The sequence below is a fragment of the Rhincodon typus genome, chromosome 5 (genome assembly GCF_021869965.1).
Source record: "Rhincodon typus isolate 14 chromosome 5, sRhiTyp1.1, whole genome shotgun sequence".
Taxonomy (NCBI): domain Eukaryota; kingdom Metazoa; phylum Chordata; class Chondrichthyes; order Orectolobiformes; family Rhincodontidae; genus Rhincodon; species Rhincodon typus.
Genome location: NC_063336.1, coordinates 66588274 through 66609952, shown reverse-complemented (window position 1 = coordinate 66609952; position 21679 = coordinate 66588274). Strand labels below are relative to the sequence as shown.

Below are 21679 nucleotides of genomic sequence, written 5' to 3'. Positions count from 1 at the left end.
TCAGCTTTCTTGCTCCTCTGATGCTGCCTGGCCTGCTGTGTTCATCCAGCTCCACAGATATAACAGTGTGGAGCTGGAGGAGCATAGCGGGCCAGGCGGCATCAGAGGAACAGGAAAGTTGACATTTCGGGTCGGGACCCTTCTGAAGACGGCCCACTTTGCTCCTCCAGCTCCACACTGTGTTATCTCTGAATCAGCATCCACAGTTCTTAATTTTCTTTTAACTCTGTCCAGTCTCTTCGCTACAAATATCAAGCAAACCCAGAATCTAATAGGGGTTGACGTTTGGTGAGATTTTAAAAACAGTATGTCGTTTATCTTTTGATGGAAAAAATAGGATAGTACTAATCGAGTATAGCTAGGATTCACTTACGTATTGTGTTGGTATTGAAAATTAAACTGGAATGTTTGCGATAAATGTTTATCAATGTTGTCATCCTTCCCCCACCCCCCCTTACAATCAATAAGTGGAAGATTCCCTCTCCTTTCCGGTCCGTTCCACGTACGTTGCGGGGCGCCGTGTTCTGTCTGTGATTGTCTTTAGAATGTTCCGAAAGAATCCGAATCGGAATTTCCGCCGCAGGAGGAGTGAGTCCAGCGACGAGGATGATCAGGAGCAGCTTCAGCCCGGAGCTGGAACCAGGGCTGCAGTCATACCCGCTCCACCAACCTGTGGCTTAACCAGGGCCCAGTCCGCCAGCCCCAGCTCAGCCTCAGCAGACAGTGGCAACGAGGAAGCTGTAGTCGAATGGGGCGCTGCAAAGCATACCAGTCAAACCCATAACTGTGACCGGAGTCTGCTGAGCTTTGGCTACGACAGAGAAGGTAACTAATGCTGCATATTAGTCCGCCTGTTGGGCGTCTGCAGATATGTCAAACCTTGAACCATTTTTACAGCAATAACTTGGAGCCACAGGTGGGGGTGTGTTACATCCCTTACAATCATGGAACCATACAGTGGTACAGAAGGGGAGATAACAAGGTGTAGAGCTGAATGAACGCAGCAGGCCAAGCAGCATCAGAGGAGCAGGAAAGCTGACGTTTCGGGTCTGGGCCCTTCTTCAGAAAATTAATTTATCCAGCTCTACACCTTGTTATCTCAGATTCTGTAGCATCGGCAGTTCCTACTCTCTCTGTGGTACAGAAGAAGGCGTTCGGCTCATCAAGTTTGAACCATCAAAAATACACTGCCTACACCTCTGATTTTCCCGTATGAAGCCCATAGCCCTGAATGTTATGTCAAGCGTTTATCCATGTATTATTTAAAGATTGTGAGCTTTCCCACCTCAACTATGTTCCCAAGCAGTGGATTCCAGACGCGCACCACCCTCTTGGTGAAAATATTTTTCCTCAGATCCTCTGTAAACCTCCTGCCTTTCACTTTAAAATTGTCCCTCGTTGATCCTTTGACTAAGGAGAATATTTGCTATCTATTCGTTTTATCCATGCTCTTCATAGTTGTATGTCAAGTTCCTCACTCAATTCTGTGCTGCAAAGAAAAGAAAATAGCCCAAGCCTATCCAGCCTCTCTTTTTATAGCTGAATGCTCCATTCCAGGCACATATTACTGAACCTCCTTTGCACCCCCTACAGTGGATTCACATCCTTTCATTTGTGTGACCAGGACTGCACCCTGTAATCCAGCTGTGGCCTAACTATGGTTTTGTACAATTCCAACATGACCTTCCTGCTTGTATAATCTATACTACAACTGATAAAGGCAAGCATACCTTTATGCCACCTTAACTGTCCTATTAACCTGTTCTTCCACCTTCAGGTATCTGTGGGCAGGCACCCTAAGATCTGTTCCTCTGAGCTTCTTAGTGTCTTGCCATTCATTGAGTACTTGTCTTGTTCCTTCTTCCAAAGTGCATTCTCTCATATTTATCAGGATTAAATTCCATTTGCCACTTATCTGCCCATCTGATCAATCTGTTTATATTCTCCTGTAGCCTAACGCCTTTCTCCTCACTGTCAACCACACAGTCAATCTTTATGTCATCCGTAACTTATTATCCACCCCACATTCTCATTTATGTCACTTATGAATATCACATACAATGAGGGACACAGCACTGATCCCTTTCATATGCTACTGGGTCCCAGTCTCACAAACAGTGTTGTACTATCATGCTGTGTCTCCTGTCACTTCAGTAATTCTAGATCCAACTTGCTAAGTTAACTTGAATCCCATGAGCTTTTACATTCTTTACCAGTTTTCCATATGGGATTACTCTAATGAATTTGAGAGTAAACTTTCAGTGCAGTAATTGGCCAACTTGGATTTTACTGATTTATTTTTGTACATAGGACGTACCTGGGCAATTTTCTACATTAGGTAGATGTCAAAGTTGTACCTGTGCTGGAACAACTTGACTAGGCATGCAGCAAGTTCAGCAGCCAAATGTTCAGAATTATATTGCTGTCATATTCTCAAGGCCCATAACCTTTACTGTATCCAAGGCCTTCAGCCATTTCTTGCTATCATATGAAGTGAGTTGAATTGGCTGAAGTTTGGTATCTGTAATGCTGGGCACCTCAGAAGGAGGCCAAGATGGATTATCCACTCAGCATTTCAGGATCAGGTTTTACCCATTTTAATACATACTTTTGAAACTCCTGTAAATTTTCAGGGATTCATTTGTTGAAGGAATATCCTTGGGTAATGAATATCTATAAATTGTAGATATTGTATAAAACCAGACACATTCAAATGGAAATCAGTGAAGCTTGACAGTTCACTGCAATCTCAGATAATGAATTCCACAGATTCACGACTCGTTGTGAGAAGTAATTCTCCTTTATCTCTTTTAAATCTGCTACTCCTTATGACTCGTAGTTGTACATTGTCTCACACGAGTAAACTACTTTTGATCTACTTCGTCAGTCACCTTAAGTGTCGTACATACCTCAATTAGATCTCTCATTCTATTGCGAGTGGTTGATTAAAAACACAAAATATTTGAAAAACCTGGGTCAGGCAGCATCTGAAATAGAAACAATTAACTTTCTTAATACTTCAAGGTGATAATCTGTTGACAGCTTTGTGGAATTGCAATTCAAATAACAGTGCCCTTTCTACCTGAATTCCCCAAAACTCAAATTGGCTCATTTTTTCTACTGATCAAAACCTTCTGATACAGAATGGGCAATATACAGAGATCTGAACAGGAAATTTCTGTCCCTGGGCATACACCATCAGGAGTATTCTATAAAGAACACAGCAAGTGATAATGTCAAAACAAACATGGAGGATGCTTGAGAAACTCCAGTCCAACGGCATCTGTGGAGAGAGAAAGAGAGTTGATGCTTCATCTGGTACGAATTCTTCGGCACTCTTCCTTGGCATCTGAAAGGAACATAGTTTCTTGTTAAAGAATCAAATGAGAAGAAGAATGAAATGGACTGGAGACTGGGACAGCTGGGAGATGGTGTGAGTCGGTGCTAATGGAGAGAGAGGTCAAGTTTGCAGTTGACAGCGCTCCTCACTGTGTGTGGATTACAGAATCCCAATGATTCCATTTGGCCCATCAAGTCTGCACCGACCCTCTGAAGACGATCCTACCCAGTACCCTCCCCCCAGAGACAGGATTCACCTAATGTGCGCATCCTGGACAGTACAAGGCATTTTAGTATGGCCAATTCACCTAACCTGCATATCTTCAGACTGTGGCAGGAAACCAGAACACCAAGAGGAAACCCATGCAGGCATGGGGTGAATGTGCAGATTCCACAGAGCTGGTCACCTAAGACTAAAATTGAACCTGGACCCCGGCACTCTAAGGTAGCAATGCTAACCACTCAGCCACCATGCCGAGCCCTCAGGACTGCAGGATGCAGCCTGGAGCATATATCTGAGGAGATAACAAAGTGTGGAGCTAGAGGAACACAGCAGGCCAGGCAGCATCAAAGGAGCAGGAAATTTGACATTTCGGGTTGGGACCCTTCTTCAGAAATATATCTGAGGAGAGTTGTGTGCCTCGGAAATGCCTGTAATCCTGGTTGGGTTAAAATGTGAAGAGTGGAACATCGATTGGAATTTATGAGGGGTAACGTGGAACCAGAACCAGACACTGAGGAAGATGATGTGGCTGTGAAAGTGCATTTTGGTTAACACTTTATCCCAAACTAGAAGAGAGATAGAAAGCAAAGAATGTGAATAAACCAAAAGATTAGAACTGAAATCCCAATGGAGACAAAAGCAGAACTTCAAGATAGACATTCCCAGAAGAGAAGTCATGATGTGGAGGTGCTGGTGTTGGTCTGGGGTGGACAAGGTCAGAAGTCACACAACACCAGGTTATAGTCTTAACAGGTTTATTTGAAATTCCAAGCTTTCAGAGTGCTGTTCCTTTCTCAGGTGGAATGCTCTGAAAGCTTGTGATTTGAAATAAACCCATTAGACTATAACCTGGTGCTGTGTGACTTCTGTCCTGGAAGAGAAGTGGCAGTGAATTAAACATTCAAATAAAAGCAAACTACAGCAAATGTTGGAAATCTGAAACAAACAGGGAGAATGTTGGAGAAACTCAGCAGGTCTGGCAGCATCTGTGGAAAGAGAAACAAAGTTAATGTTTCAAGTCTGCCATGATTTCTTCAGAACTGTGACAGCATAGCTCTGGATGAGATACTGAAGATCTTATAGTGCTGAATTCAGAAATAATGTTCCTCCAGCAACAGCAATAGCTCATTAAATACCTCAAGCTCATTAAATACCTCAAGGTGTTTCACAGCATGGTGGGTATTCCAGAACTTGGGAACTGGGCAACTGAAGGCATTGCTACCAGTGATGGAACAATTAAAATTGGAGGTGTACAAAAGACCAGAATTAGAGCAGCACAGATATCTGTTTTATGGGACTGGTGAGTTAGGGAGAGCAAGCCATGCAAGCATTTGAAAAGCAGGATGAGAATTTATAAAGCAAGACTTTCACATTTATGGAGGATGTCATGTGTGAGATCAGAGAGGAGTACATTGGAATAATTGAGTCTTGAGGTAACAAAGGCCTGAATGAGGATTTCAGTAAGGGGATATGTGAGACTGAGTGAAGTCAGGTGATATTATGGAGGTGGAGACAGGCAGTCTTTAGTGCTGGTGCGATTTATGACATTGGAATCTTGTTTTGTGGTCAAGTGTGATACCAAGGTTGCAAATGGTCTAGTTAAATTTCAGCCTGTTGTCAAGGTGAGAAATGGTGTCAGTAGCTATGGAACAGAGAGTTTAAAGAAGTTGGGATTGACATCAAATGTTGAAATCTCTCCAGTATTTATCTGGAAGAAATTTTTAGTCAAGCCTTAGAGGCCAGATAAATTCCCTGGAGACTTAGTAACTGTGGGAGTCAGAGTTTGTGCTAAGGTAGAACTGTGTGTCATCCGTATGTACTTAAAAACTATCGCTGTGTTTACTGATGTTGTTTGGAGAAGCACTTAAATGAGAGATAGGGCTAAGGATAGATCATTGCGGGTAACAGTGCTGGGTTAGGAAGAAAATCCATTGCAAGTGACATTTTGGCTCCAATTATTTAGATAAGAATGGAAGCAAGTGAACTAAATCCCAGTCCAGCTAGACAATAGGGAGAAATGTAGTGGAATGAGTTGGCCAGCAGTGATAAAGAATGCGGACAAGTCAAGAAGGATGAGGAAGGAAAGTTTACATTTGTTGCATTTACATAGACTGTGTCACTTGTGACCATTTGGACTGAAACCTGTATTCAAGTCACTTGGTCAAAACTATATAATCAAGCTTTGGATTGAATCATTCAGTTTGAACTTCTATAAACATATGAATTAGGAACAGGAGTAGGCCCCTCGGCCCTTCGAGCCTGCTCAGCCATTTGATAAGATCATAGTCGATTTTATCATCAAGTCCACATTCCTGCCTACTCCCGAATGTGTCTCCAAATCACTGTCATCGCCTCAGCTGGATGTAATTGTTATTATTTAATCCGATTCAGTTCGAGTTTAGGCCACTGTCTAGCTTAATTTGAATTTGGGGATATGAGAGGCTTTGTTTTTGGGTTACTGTGGTGACCATATATAATTTTAAAATAGTCCCAAGTAATTATTCTCTTCCATATAAATGGAATTTACATGTGGCATTATTTTATTTCTAGTGTCATGTGAGAATGTATGCCTAATGAAAGCCAATGAATCGAAAGAATAACTTAGTTGCAGAGTTTTTAAGTGGTTGTTCCGTAAATCTCCCTGGTGTGTCAGTGTCCAACATTGACCAGAAATTGAATATGGCCTTACCCATTTGCAATATACCACAACTTGAACACAAAACAATTTTGAATAGCCAGAAGTATTAAATGGTCTAAGGGTAAGAATCCAAAAATCGTTGATAAGAGGGAATGAAAGGCACTTACTGAATTTTATTGTTGTAATTGAATTCAATCTTCTGCCTCACTGTCAGGCATCTGTTTTTACAGATCTACTCTACAACATTGATCCTGATTGTTTTAGTTTTGTGTCTTTTTCCCTACCAATATCAGGGTTTATGATGAGGAGAATCTGCGAATTGCTTTGTCTGGCTATCTCACTCCCTTCTATTTTAGAAACTGTCGATATAAACTTATAATATGTCTTATTTTTCTAAATGTAGAGGATGGAGAAGAATTTAAGGTAAAGAAAACTGGAAACACCATTTTATTTTCGTCACATTGGAAAAAGGAAAAGCAGAATAATATTGAACAAGCTGAGGATATCTCTAAAGGTAAACTTTATCAGAATTGCTAAAAGAATTTGGAATTGTTATATGTATTTGAACACTAATGAAAATGTTTAATAAATAATATTTTCATTTTGGTGTTTCTTATCAGATTATGTCAGGTGCTTGAACTTCTATAGTTCAGTGAAATGGTCTGTATTTTGTGGCACTTTTGCACTCCTCAGTACACCGCACTCAAAATAAACCTCATGACCGTGTTTTTAATGAGAGTAATCAGAGCTTGTTAATGGTTTATAATAATGCCGTTGCAACATATACACATACATTTTTATTCTCACATTTTTGTTTCCTCACCTCTCCTTTTTGCTAACTGTTGTTTAGATACAATTCTGTGGATACTGGTTGTTCTTTACCTGCCAATTACTCACATGTGAATCTTCACATTAACAGCTGCTTGGATATTCAGTACTGCAGCTGAATCTGATCCTTTGTCGTCTGATGTTTATCTGTACATGTTAATTCCAGCAGGAGCACAAACTCTTATCTATTTTTTCCCTTCGCTTGGGGAACCTTTAGTTTCCTGTTCCTTTTCCCTCTGCCAATGCCTTGGCCAAGAGAGTTAACTTGCCAACCAATAAACAGCTTTTTCTGCTGTAGTATACATTGTTGTTATTGTTCAAAATTTGTTTTTCATTCATTTGTCCCAATGAGGGCAAAATTAAAAACTTTGGCAGCAAGTCTGTCTTTTTAGTAATATTCAAGTTGTGTTTTGTCAAGTAGCCTGTATTCTAAAATTGTTGCTCTGGTCACTACAAAGACAGAGCACAAATAGTGCTCCTACTTCTGTCCTGTCCTTCAGATTGGAATGGAACTTTCCTCAGTGTACAATGTAAGCAAAATTGATAGTTTGAAGATTTATTCTGTTCAGTTAAGTTTGCAGATAGAGGAGAAAGTATTGTGTGAAAGTGAGGTGTCATATGTTGAAAAATACAATGCTGTTTGAAAAAAATCAACAGACTTTGGCTATCCTTGTGAGTCATATGCTGATTTATTGTTACTGATAAATGTCACGTTCTCTTTGCCTAGATGAGAATATTTTTCATGATTCCACACCAAGAGACTTTCAAAAAGAAAGCAGTTCAGATGAGGAGACATTGGAAATTCATACAGAAAATGAAGAAACTAATTCAACAGCTAATGAAACTGAGACAGCAACGATATATCAGCGCAAAATAGGACCAGGTTTGGAATTTTAAAGACTGCTAATAAAGTTGAATATTTATTGGCTATTTTGGTTTGTTAAAGTAAAAGATGGGAATAGGACAGTAGTTGCTGCTCTTGAATGCACATGAGTAGTGTTTATACAGCAGGACCTTTTGTCATTTATTTCTCTGCAGCTGGGTCTGCTAATTGCTCACATGCACTTGTTTTCAGCAGTGTTCACTTCCACAGCATTTATAAGCAGCATAAGGAAGTAGTTGCCCTGCTTCAGAGAATACAAGCTTAAAGCACTGAAGCAGACTACTTAGCCCATTGTGTCTGTGCCACTCATAAAAACCCATCCTACTAGTCTCAAGTTTCTCTTATAGATTGACAAGTTGCCCTTTTCAAGTATACATTAAATTTCCTTTAAAATATTGCTGTTGAATCAAATTCCAAAAGCTTTTTAGGTATCAAATTCAAAACATGACTTGCTATGTTTAAAAAAGGGTTAATTTGCTTACTTGATATTTGTTGTGAATTATTTAAAATTTGAGAGCTCTGGTTACTGACTTTCCTGCCAGTGGAAACAGTTTCCCTGCATCAGCTCTAACAAACTCCATCATAATTTTTAACATGTCCAGCAAATCTCCTTGAAACCATTTCCTTTCTAAGGAGAAAAATCCCAGCTTCTCTACTTCACATCATCCCTAGTATCTATCAGGCAGCACTTTGCATAGAGTACAGTTTTGTCTCTGCTATAAAAAGTAGAAGCACTGAATAAAGTTCAGAAAATATTTACTACAGTGATCTTTATGAGGTGTGTGGGCCATCAGCAGCAACAGTCTGTAAATTTATAGTCTGTCATATCTCTCACTCTATTATTGAGTTAAGGGATTGATCCTTCTTCAATGAAGGAGGGCATCCCAGTACCAGCATTAGGCAAATATAAAAATGAACTGCCAACCTGGTGAAGTTGCAACACATGACTACAGGCTAAACAGTAGAAGCAGCATGTTATGAATGGAGCTAATTGAGCCCACATTCAACAGATGAGATCAAGTACTGCCACATTCAGTCCATGGCCTTGCTCCTCGCTGCCATTGTAATCATCTCAAGTTCTGCTAAACTTTGAGATCTCTGCATTCTTTGTGTTCTGGACTGTTATGGTTCCCTTGTTAGCTTTCTTCCATAATTGAAGACTATGGCATTGTCATCTAAGCCCTTATCTCTGGATTTGTCTCTCCACCCTTTATATCCATTTAAGGTGCCGCTTAAAATCTACCTCTTTGACTAAGCATTTGGTTACTTGTTGAAATGGTTCTTACTTTGGCTCAGAGTCAGTAATTTTTTTGATATGACCCAGTGAAGAGCCTGGGATGCGTTACTATGTTAAAGGTACTATATAATGCCAGCTTTTATTCTATAATCTTGTTGAATGGTGCATCCCTTCTCACTGTGAAAGATGGGAGAAAATAAATTACTTTAATGTTCTCTGTTGGGATTGTTCAGTGCTTTTTGCTATAGCTTAGGCCAAATGACAATAATTGACAAAATAAATGATAATTTCTGAAAGATGCATTTATACAACTAGTGGAATATGGTCTAAGTTATTGCATTCCATTAATGAATAAAACATGTTTTAGCGGAAGGAGTGTAGTTAAGGGTGCCATTATGTTTTAACAGTGTAGATTTGTGTCCAAAGTATGATCTAAAGGAATTATATCCTGGTTGTATGTTTTTCGCTTTAAAGTATTTTATTTTGAACAGGTAGATGGTGGCTTTTGTTTTTCTCGTCTTCATTCTGTATTCTGTTCGTTGCAGGTGTGATTCCAAGTGCTAGGTACATCCATGCTGCTCGTAAACAGCGTCAGATGGCCAGAGCCCAAGCTGACTTCATTCCTCTTCATTCGTTTGGAAGAGATGATATTTTGCCATCGAATCCAAATGAAGAAGACCCCAGTGATGATGAGCTTGATAATCATGAAAGGAGAATAGAATTCACCAAGCAATTGAAAACACAGAGAGAGAGAATGACAGAAGAAATTGGTAAGACTTGGGTTCCAAATGATGTCATGTCTTCAAGTGGTAAGGGTAGGTGATCAATGGAAGAACTTGCATTTCTGTAATGCCTTTCACAATCATACAATGTCCCAAAGAGATTCATGACCTTTTGAAGTTTATCTGCTGACGTAGTAATGGGAAATGTTGCAACTAAATTGTACACATAAAGAGTCCATAAACAGCAGTGAGTTGTATAACCACATAATCCTTGATTTCTCTTAATTGTCCTGGTTTATTAATTGTTTTATCAATCAAACTTAACACAGACCATGGTCTAATGGTTGAAAAAAATTTATACTGCATGTGTTGGTAAGCTGCAAGAAGAACAGAAAATGCTGAAAATACTCAGTAGGTTATGGCAGCATCTGTAGAGAAAGGATGTTTCAAGACTGTGACTTTTTATCAGAACTAGGAAAAGTTAGAAAGTGGAGATTGGTACAGCAGAAAGGGAGGACAAGGGGATCCATTTCATGGTCTGACAAGGAGAGAGTATCTAAGGTTTTGGAGTAGATTTGTAGCTCAGGTTGTGGGTGTTGAGGTTGGTTGGCTCACCGAGCTGGTTGTTTGTTTCGCAGATGTTTCGTTACCATGCTGGGTAACATCCTCAGTGCAGCCTCCGATGAAGCGTCGGTGTGTTTTCCCGCCTGGTTTTTAAATTCTGGAGTCTGTTGAGCTGGATTGCCTGACTTCCGGTTTTCCTTCGTAGTGGAATGTATATGGGGTCAAGTTCAATATGTTTATTAATAGCATGCTTTGTGGAGTGCCAGGCTTCTAGGAATTCTCGTGCCTGTCTCTCCCTAGCATGTTCCAAGATTTTGGTGTTGTCCCAGTTGAATTGGTGGTTCTCCTTGTCCATGTGGATTGAGATGAGTGAGTATTGGTCGTGTCTTTTTGTAGCCAGATGGTGTTCATGTACCCTTATTGTTAGTTTCCTTCCTGTTTGTCCGATGTAGTGTTTCTCACAGTCTCTGCAGGGGATCTTGTAGATGACATTGGTCCTGTTCATGGCGGGGAGTGCGTCTTTAGTTCGGGTGAGCAGTAGTCGTAGGGTTGACGTGGGCCACTGATGACCAGCGGTCGTAGGAGTCTTGTGGTTAGTTCCAATGTGTTCCTGATGTAGGGTAGTCTGATGAGTGTGTCGGGGCGTGGAGTATCTTCCTGATCTTGTTTGTGTAGGCATCTCCTGACGCCGTTTTTTGGATATCCATTATCCTTAAAAACCTGGAAGAGGTATTCTTCTTCCTGTTGGCGTAGTTCCGTGTTGCTGCAGTGTGTTGTTGCCCGTTTAAATAGTGTTCACACGCAGCTTCGTTTGAACTTCAACAGTAACCATCCCAGCACACACAAACGAAGCTGCGTGCGAACACTATTTAAAAGGGCAACAACACACTGCAGCAACACGGAACTACGCCAAGAGGAAGCAGAATACCTTTTCCAAGTGTTCAAGGCAAATGGATATCCAAAAAACTGGGTCAGAAGATGCTTACACGAACAACATCAGGAAGATACTACACGCCCCGACACACTCATCGCACTACCCTACATCAGGAACACATCAGAACTAACCACAAGACTCCTACGACCGCTGGGCATCAGAGTGGCACACAAGCCCACGTCAACCCTACGACTACTGCTCACCCGAACTAAAGACCCACTCCCCGCCATGGACAGGACCAATGTCATCTACAAGATTCCCTGCAGAGACTGTGAGAAACACTACATCGGACAAATAGGAAGGAAACTAACAACAAGGGTACATGAACACCAACTGGCTACAAAAAGACATGACCAATACTCACTCATCTCAATCCACATGGACAAGGAGAACCACCAATTCAACTGGGACAACACCAAGATCCTGGAACAAGCTAGGGAGAGACAGGCACGAGAATTCCTAGAAGCCTGGCACTCCACGAAGCATGCTATTAATAAACACATTGAACTCAACCCCATATACACTCCACTATGAAGGAAAACTGGAAGTGAGGCAATCCAGGTCAACAGACTCCAGAGTTTATAAACCAGGCGGGAAAACACACCGACGCTTCATTGGAGGCTGCACTGAGGATGTTACCCAGTATGGTAAGGAAACATGTGCGAAACAATAAACCAGCTCGGCAAACCAACCAAGGAGAGAGTGGGTAAGAGCAGAAGTATGGGAAATGTGTTAAATATGGTCGAGAACCTTGTTGGCTAAGGGAGGGAACAGAACCTTTGGTTAAGGAGGAAAGAAGACCTCAAAAGTATTGTGTTGGAAGGTGGCATCATTAAAACAGATCCGACAGATGAAGGAACCGGAGAATCAATTGGTGTCCTCGTAGATGTGGTGAAACATAATTGAGGTTGTTCATTCATCTTTCCGAATGACAATAGACTCCTCATTCTGTAGTCTAACTTCATTGTGTTTTGTAATGCCAGATTTAACCCTCTGGATATGGCATTTATGGATTGATAATTCTTCTTGCTGAGAATGGCATACGGTGCTGGGGATATTGTTCACAGCTGGTTGCTGCATCTGACAGACCATATTGGGGGAGCAAAGTGGGAGCAAATCATGAATTTCTGGAAAACCTCAGCAGGTCTGACAGCATCTGTGGAGAGAAAACAGTATCAATGTTTTAGTTCTAGTGACCCTTCCTTAGATTCATCTCCACAGATGCTGCCAGACTTGCTGAGTTTCTTTGGTAATTTTTGTTTTTTTTTAAACTAATGTCCGGCAACTGCAATTCTTTGGTTTGTATGGCAGCAAATTATATCTGGTCAAATCTGATCAATTCCTGAGAAGGTCAGTAAAATTGTTGGATGTTGGGTTTAATTATCTAGCTGCTAGTTAGACCTCAGTGCTTACTTGATCTAGAAATATCTTATGGTGACTTTTGATAATGTAAGCAATATTTCTCAGATCAACTTTACATTATTTGTGAATTGTTTTTCAGAATGTGCTTGATTATCGAAGATCATGTTTGTTGTCCACTTCTAGAGTCATTGAGAAGAGGCCATTGGTGCTTCTCGAATCACCACATTTGTTGTGGCAGTGGTGCTTGCACTGTGGTGTTAGGCAGGGAATTCCAAGACATTGAGCTAGTGATAAGAAAGTAACAGGGTATATGACCAATTTAGGGTAGCTTGTGTTTTGGAGGTGATGTGTACCCACTACATCATTGCTCTTCTGCATGGAGGAGGTCACAGTGAAGGGGGCTGCTGTTCAAGTAATTTTGCTGCAAAACATCCTGTCCCTAGTGCCGAAAGAATGTAATTGGAGGCAATGCATATTCAGTCAGATGATGAGGGATACCAATAAACAGTGTTCTATCCTGAATGTTGTCAAAGTTCTTGAATGTTGAATTTGTTTTCCTGTCTATATTTTCCACCCATAATGTTTATGCCAAGCCATCTGTTTTGTCTTTTTTGTCAGCCTTATTTGTGTATGATTGGGCACTGTGAATTAGGGGAAATAGGGAGGGAGCAGGAAAGTGGAGTTGATATGCAGATATAGCCATGATGTTATTGAACAATTAAATAAACTTAAAGGGCCATATGGCTTACTCATGGTCCTATTAGTTGTATTCTACTTAACTGTAGTAATCTATAACCTTGATAATTTCAGGTGTAAATGAAAGTGACAATGAGAGTTTAAAAAATGAAGAGGAGGATGATGATCAGAAACTGTGGGAGCAGCAACAAATCAAAAGAGTCAAAGTGTTTACTGTAAGGTTTGATGCATTTGTATTCTGCAGCTAATTAGAATGGAATGGATTAGTTAAAGCATCTTCCTTACCTTATGCTACTGTATGTAAATCCAAAATTGAGACAAGCATGGTGAAATGATCTTCATCTTCGTAACTCTAGCTAGCATATGGCACACTTAACTACTCTATTTCATTGTAATGACAAGATTTAACAATTCGACAGATTAAAAAAGGTATAGGTCCTTTTTATAGTTTTTTTTTAAATTTGGAAGCCAGAGTATGTGGGGCTTACCATAGAATCTGTACAGTGCATTGAGTCTGCACTGACCCTCCGAAGAGCATCATACTCTATCCGCTGAACCCCACATTTACCATATTTAACCTACCTAATCTGCGTAATCCCTGGACACTACAAGAGAATTTAGCATGGCCAAACCACCTAGCCTGCACATCTTTGGACTGTTGGAGGAAATCGAAGCATCCAGAGTAAACCCAGGTAGACACGGGTAGAACATGCAGACTCCACACTGATAGTCACCTGAGGCTGAAGTTGAACGTGGGTTCCTGGTGCTGTGAGGCAGCAGTGCTAACCACTGTGCCACCATACCACCATGCCACCCTAATACGGATTCCATCTGCATAGTGGTCATTGTTTGAGTCTTCTGAGGTTAATCTTCTGTATTTGTTGTCCAGCAGCATAGTTAAGATCAAGGCGTCACTATTTGTAGATCACTTGAATGCCTGATGCAGGCAAATCCAACACCTTTATGATTTCAGACATGCTTTGAGTGTGTTGCTGTGGTTGAGTTGGAAGCACACTCACCTCTGTCAGAAGATTCTCGTTCAAGTCCGAATTAAAGTACCACAATCAAGGCTGACACTTCAGTGCAATACTGAGGGAATGGCAAACTGTCGGAGGTGCCATTTTTCAGATTAACTGTTAAACTGAGGCCTTACCTGCCTGCATAGATGACTATAAAGATTCCCATGTCATCAAATGGAAGAAGAGCAATGGAGTTATCCTGACTATTTTTTATCCTGACCAATCTATAGCACTGAAACTGATTATCTGACCTTATCAATTGCTAATTGTCAGAGCTTACTGTGTGCAAATTGGCCGCCATGTTTCTACATTACAACATTGATATTTGAGAAGTACTTCATTAGTTGTAAAGTGCTTGGAGGTTGTCACGGAAGGTACTATATAAATATGAGTTATTTTTAAAATGGAATAGCATAGAAATAGAGCCAAATTTTCTGAATTGTAGAGTTCTTGTCTCATGCATGAGAACCAGGATTCACAGGCTTTTATATGAATCACTATGACCTTTCAGTCACCGAATTTGGATGGACTGAAGTGATATACATACACAAGTGACACAGATGCTCCAGTGACATAACAGCAGAAAAAGATAGGTTCAAGTGGTATTCCTTAGTATTGCCGAGCTGAGCACTTGCACTTCAGTATGCCAAAGCTTACTTTGAGTATGTCTCGCTGTTTTCTCCACGTCTTTTTAAAGCTGAATTACATGAAACTTCAAGATATTAGAAAATGGATCCAAAGAATGTCACCAGTTGAGATTTCCTGGGTGATATGCCTTCAGACTTTCCTAGGAAATGTTATCATGAGTACACTATTGCTTTCCAGAAATGTCTGCATTCTACATGAGGAAATGCTACTTATGTGGTGGTCTTTACTTTGTCACCTGTAATTGACGGTTCTTCCTGTATAGCTGCAGCTGAACTCACAAGAGTTTCACGCTCCACTGCTTTCCTTTTGTCATGGGTTTTTGTATGTAATGTATAAAGTTATTAATGTTTCATTTTCTCAGAAACTACTGAATTGTGGAATGGCATTTCAAATACCAGTAAAATTCTGGTGCGTCAGTGACAATGTTGCTGAATTACTTCAGTGGCCTTGGCCACCTGCTTTGCATCAGGGCTGTATTACAGTTGTATGTTGTTTTGAGATGTTGGTTTTCTTTTGGCTTTGTCAGCTTTTTTTTAAAGTTGCTAGTCATCTTTCCAAGTATAACTGTTAGAGTGGAGGAGGGTGATGGTCCACTGGTGTTATTGCTAAACTATTATTTCAGATACCCAAGTAATGTTTGAATCACATCATGGCAGATGGTGGAATTTGAATTCAATTAAAATCTGCAAAGAAGAATCAAATGATGACCATGAAACCATTGTGAATTTTCATGAAAAATTCCCATGTGGTTCACTAATGTCCTTTAGGGAAGAAAACTGCTGATCCTACCTGGTCTGGCCTACATGTATCGCCAGACCCACAGCAATTGACGATAGGCAATAAATGCTGGCCTAGTCAGCAATGCCCACACTTGTGAATGAATAAAATGAAATACATTTTATTTACTTACACACGTTATATTGTAATTTATTTGTTTAAAATATCATTTTAATAACGTATCTCACACCTTGCTTTTTGAATGAATTTGAATTATTTTCTCAGTCACCAGATATTGAGACAGCCAGTCAGCCAAGCGCACGCATTAAGAGAACAGAGTTGGAAGTGTGGAGAAAATTGCCACCAATCAACTTGGAAACTGTCAAAAAGCGATTGATCACTAGGTATGTTAGTTCTGCTTTTTGATTTGTAGTTGACTTTTTTTAGTTCATTCACTAATATTTTTGCACCCTTTACTCTGTAAAAACCTTTTGTAAATTTTGAATTACAATAAATGATCATAAAGGATTGGACACAAACTCCTTTCCTTCAGCAGTTGTCTGCACCTTCTACCTCTTCCACACTATGACAACTTGCTTGCACACATTAACATTTGTGCCCAACCCTTTAGTAACTCAATTGAAAGGCCATTTTCTATGTATAAACCTAGATAGGGAGTCTTGTAGGTTGCTTATGGAAGGAAGCATTACAGTAGTGTTTTTGTTCTGCTAACATGCAAACCTGTGAAATTTGAACAAAGGTCGATAATACCTGGAAACTAGCATTCTTGTTGATCTCAGGCATCCAGTCCCAGGTTTCACAGCCAGTGGACTTTAAATGTAGCCACTGTTGAAGAGATTGTGGTATTAAATTACACAGAGCAAGATCCCAAAACAACAGTGAGGTAATGAGGAGATAATTTGATTTGCTTTTGTTGGTTGACATATAAATATTGGCTGACTCTGATGCAGGCATGCGCTGTGCCACTATAAAATGCATGTGCACAGATTTTCAGGGGCATGTGGTTGGAGAGATCAGGACTGGGTGGGAGGGGATGAGATTGGGATGGGGCTGGGGGAGATGTGAAAGAGAGAGAGAGAAATCAGGAGGACCCCGGAGGAGGCATGGGAAATGGGGATCTGGGCAAGATCGTGACGATTCAGGAACAGATCTGGGAAAGGAGAGAGAAGGGAAAAGGTCAGCCAGCTCCAGGGCCCTCCTTGTGCCACCTCCTACCAAGTCCTGAGCTCTCCATTTTGGCTCCCCCTCTCGCCTCTTGCCCTCCAGCTTCTGAGCTCTCAAAAATGAGGGCCACAGCCATGAAAGGTGGATCATATGGGCTAAACACAGGCAACTGGAATCAGTTTAGTTTGGCAAAGCTGGTTGGCATGGTCAGGTTGGACTGAAGGATCTGCTTCTATGCTTTTTGTATAAGAGCAACATGAAAGAAAACGTGCCACTAAGCCGAAGATCACGCGTCTAAGATCACATCCTAAGAAATGTCTGAAAAGAGGAAAGCGAGGTTGGGGAGGTGAGATGGTCAAATGGTGTAGAAATTGAATTCCAGAACTTGGGGCAAGGCAATTTAAGCCCTGACCACTTTGAATGGAGTGGTTCAACACACAGATGCTCACGAGGGCAGAACTAGATGACTGTGGATATCTTATGGAGATAGTAGAGTGATTAGAGATCAGGATGAAGAGAACCATGAAAGGATTTGAAAACAATTTTAACACTAAGACAGTGCTTGAATGAGGACTGATGTAAGTCATTGAGAAAACGAGTGATGAATAAACACTAGCAACTGAGAGGAGAAAGTAGCAGACCAATGAGAAATGCATGTGAATAATCAAATATAGAGGTAACAAAGGTCTGAATAAATGTGTCAGCAGCACGTGTGATGTGACAGGAGGGAGAGGGATGGACTTGGTAGCTAGGGAATGGAGTTTGAAGCAGGGACCGAAAACAATGGCGTATGTTTTCACAGATTTAATTGGAGGAAATTTCGGCTTGTCCACTACTGGGTGTTGGATAACCAGTCTGACAACTTACCAACAGTGAAGGAATCGAGAAAAATGGTGGTAAGGTGGATCTGAATGTCATCGCCATAAATGTGAAAACAAACACTGTGCTTTCAAATGACATTGCCATGGGGCAGTTTGTGAATGAGAGAAATAGGAAAGAACTAAGGACACATCCCTGTGAGACACCTGAAGTAATGGTGTGAGATCAAGAAGAGAAGCCAATGCAAGTGATTCCCTGATTACAATTAGAGTGATGAAATTGGAACCAGGTGCGAGCAATCCCATTCAGCTGGACAACAGTGGGAAGGCTGGGCGAAGCAGTCACCCGTGCCAAAAGATTTAGCAATTCAAGAAGGATGAAGACGGATAGTTTACCTTTCTGAGATGAGCCATTTTGATAGTATAGTAGAGGTGGAAACCTGATTGAAAGGATTCAGTCACAGAGTTGCAGTAGAAATGGAAATGTTTTTGGGAGGTAACAACACTTCCAAGGAATCTCAAAAAGGAAGGGGTGTTGGAGATGAGATGGTAGTTGGCAAGGACACTAAGATCAAGGGTATTTTTTTGAGGAGATGACGAAGATGATGGTGGCGGTGGCAGATTTAAAGGAAAAACAGACACCAGCTAGAGAGAGGACTGTTAACAATACTGGCTAACACTGGGACCAGGAGGGGAAGTTGGGTGATCACCTGTTTAACGGGAAAAGTGTTGAGAAAGCAGGAACCGAGTGTCATGGACAAGATTGAGGAGTGAATCGGTACCAAGTGCTTAAAAGACAGGAGATTGGAGAATGTATCGGAGATTGGATTTCATTCTATTGCACATAGAATTCAGGAACAAAATCATATTCCTGCAATCTTTAAATCAAAGTAAGTGGATATATAGACAAAGTCGAGGAGCAAAGTTGGAACGATAAATTTTGAAAAATGCACAAACAGAAATTGTTGGAGAAGCATGGCAATCTGGCAGCTGCTGTGGATAGAGAAACAGAGTTAACGTTTCAAGTCCCAATGGCCCTTCTTCAGTTTTGAGGGGGCGATCACTGGACTTGAAATGTCAACTCTGTTTCTCTCCACAGATGCTACCAGACCTGCTGAGCTTCTCCATCAGTTTCTGCTTCTGTGTGTTTCATATCTCCAGAGTTCACCCTTTCTTTGTTTTATTTTAGATAATAACTTGTGATTGGGTTTAACCAGGAACTGGACAAATTCTTGCAAGCAAATAGGATTCAGAATTGTAACATTTAGAAATATATCAAAGATGTCTTGAGGTCCACTCTTGCCTTATATTGTTTGTTCAACTTACTCAATATAATTCTCCTACCTTTTCTCGAGATAACCCATCTATCCAATTGTATCTACTTTTTCTACCTTCCTGAAGATGCTATCCATCACACCCCCAGCTCTTGTTAATTTCTCATTGCCTCTGACTGCTGCTGCAACCAACCCATGCAATCCAATAGGATTAGCAACCAAACATACTTCCTGCAGGCATAGTCATCAGGAACATTGAAATTCTCCCTAATCTCCCACAGCTGACATGTACAGCATATCAGTCTACTCAGTCCATCTCTACACCTTAATCTATAGAATCCTGGGAACCTCTTCAGTATTTCTAGCTTCAGTCCATTCAGTCCACAAAGATATCATAACCTTAATTTTATGAGATTAAACCAAATCTTAACCCTACATGTATGTCGACTCGAATAGGATGTCTTGTAGTGGGAAAAGCAAATTATTCCACTTTTTTTTATATTTAGTAACTTCTGCTTTGCCCTTGGAATTGTTTTTTCTTTAAAATAAGTACTTTCTATAGACATGTAAAGATAAAGTATGAATTTAGAACAGAAACAGCTAATGATGTGAAATTCATGCTTAAAATTACTTTTTTTCTATCAGTTGCTGATTGGTGTGTGTTTGTCTTTTTTTTTCCTGTCTTTAGCTCTTGAGTAATGCTTATTAACGATTCAGCATTTTTTCTTCAGACTGGAGTCGCTGCAAGAAGTTTACCGCTCACATCAGCGAGAACATGAAAAGATCCAGGTGATGGCTGACTCTTCACAACGTACAATTGAACACTTAGAAGCCACTTCTGACTCTGGTCACCGTTATAAATTTTATCAAGAAATGCGAAGCTATGTTCAAAATCTGACCAACTGCTTCAGTGAAAAGGTACAAGCAGTAAACCGGGCTGCCTAACTTCTGTTAAACAGTAATATTGTTGTTTCTCATTGGGCAAAATCAGAGGCAAAATTTTGGAGAAATCCAAATTGATTGGTGTCTTAAAATGTTCTATCACATTTGGTCGCTTAAACTAAACATAGCAATTTTACTTAATCAAGTTTACACAGCAATGCACATGTCTGATATTTCATAATTAGAAATTCTAGGTGAATGCACAGACAGAATTAGAAGAGGAAATTGTTTAACTAGATCTACATCCTTGCATGTAGTTAAATTACTAAAGGCCAGTTAATCTGAAAACCCCTCTAATTCAGCTGTTACATTTTCAGCTTTAACATTGCTCGTAATAAGGGTAGAATGTTTTAAACCATTTGTGGTTGATACAAAAGATGTTTTTTACCTTAATCATATCTCTGACAAAAGAGTAATGCAAATGTTGGGGAAACAATTGATTAACTAAATATTTTAAGTTGGGGTTTTAGTATTATTCTAAAAATGAACTTCTGACTGTTGTGTTTACTTTGTCAAAAGATATGATATTTGGAGAGAATGCTTGCTGTGGTTGCTATGTGTGATGACATCTATAAATATATTTATATCATACTTGGTAATCTGGACAGTTACTTACTCCCTCCCATCATAGGACTTAACATAATATTAAAATTATTTCAGAAATAAATTGATGTACGTTGCTAGGAGCAATTAATTAATCAATGTTGATAGTGTTGATTTTGTTTCTGCTCCACTACATTCGCATTCTCCGCTTTGTAGCTATTGGGAGGAGAAATTGGGTGCCTGGCAAGTATGTTGTGTATTACTGAAAAGCAATATTAATATCAGGTTATCTGCAGGAAAACTTAAGTTTCTTACTCTCTGTCTACCTTTTCCTTGGCACAAAATGTCCTATCTTTAACTTCTCATCAAGTTTACTGTCCTTTATAACTTCAGTAATTTGGACATGGCTGTACAGAATCACCTATTTAAATTTAAATCCAGTGTTTCATGAAAACTGAAATCCTCTTCATGGATTAAGAAATGGCTTTGTGCTAACTAATGTAATGTAATATGGTGGGTTTTGTGCAAACTAGATTTCATATTGGTTTTTTAACATGAGATTATCTGTACATAAACAAGATGAGCTGTCGCCTCTGCTGTATGCATTGTCTCCAGCAAAATAATAAGTGGACAACTTTCTTCCAGGTGTTTCCTTTTTAAAACTGACTGAAAGAATTTACGCAAAAGCCGTCAGGTGTGACTTCTCTATATTTTCCCCTCTATGATGGAAAAGCTGATCTTTGGCATTCGTTTCTGCTCCCAACATTACTGATTTTGGGCAGTTCCTTGATAGGGCTTGAAGCAGGATTTGGTTATTATGCTATGTTTTCGGATAGATATAGTAAGTATTCAGATTGGAAGAAGTAAATCAGTTAATTGGACTAGAAAATGTTTTCTGCGTGCACTGGTGGGTCAGACATACAATTGGTTGACCCACCTCATCTGCATAATTTCAGTGCCATTATGACACTTCTAACAGTGACCTTTCTGGTTCACTGTCCTTCAGAGAAGGTAATTTGCCTCATCTCCCACCCAGATAGGCACATGTTTGACTCCAAATTCACAGAAATCTGGTTGACTCTCAACTTCCCACTGGAGTGGCTTAGC

The 21679-nt window shown here is 40.2% G+C and overlaps 1 protein-coding gene across 1 annotated transcript in view; it reads left to right on the top strand.

Moving 5' to 3' along the window:
• Positions 1–469: 469 nt before the first annotated feature.
• Positions 470–21679, top strand: part of gcfc2 (GC-rich sequence DNA-binding factor 2) — a 45127-nt gene continuing 23917 nt past the window's right edge. Inside the window, exons 1-7 of the mRNA XM_020519709.2 lie at positions 470–825; positions 6604–6714; positions 7756–7911; positions 9694–9918; positions 13541–13641; positions 16096–16214; positions 19819–20005. Coding sequence (XP_020375298.2) covers positions 546–825; positions 6604–6714; positions 7756–7911; positions 9694–9918; positions 13541–13641; positions 16096–16214; positions 19819–20005 — 1179 coding nt within the window. The 5' untranslated portion in view covers positions 470–545. The remainder of the gene's footprint in view (positions 826–6603; positions 6715–7755; positions 7912–9693; positions 9919–13540; positions 13642–16095; positions 16215–19818; positions 20006–21679) is intronic.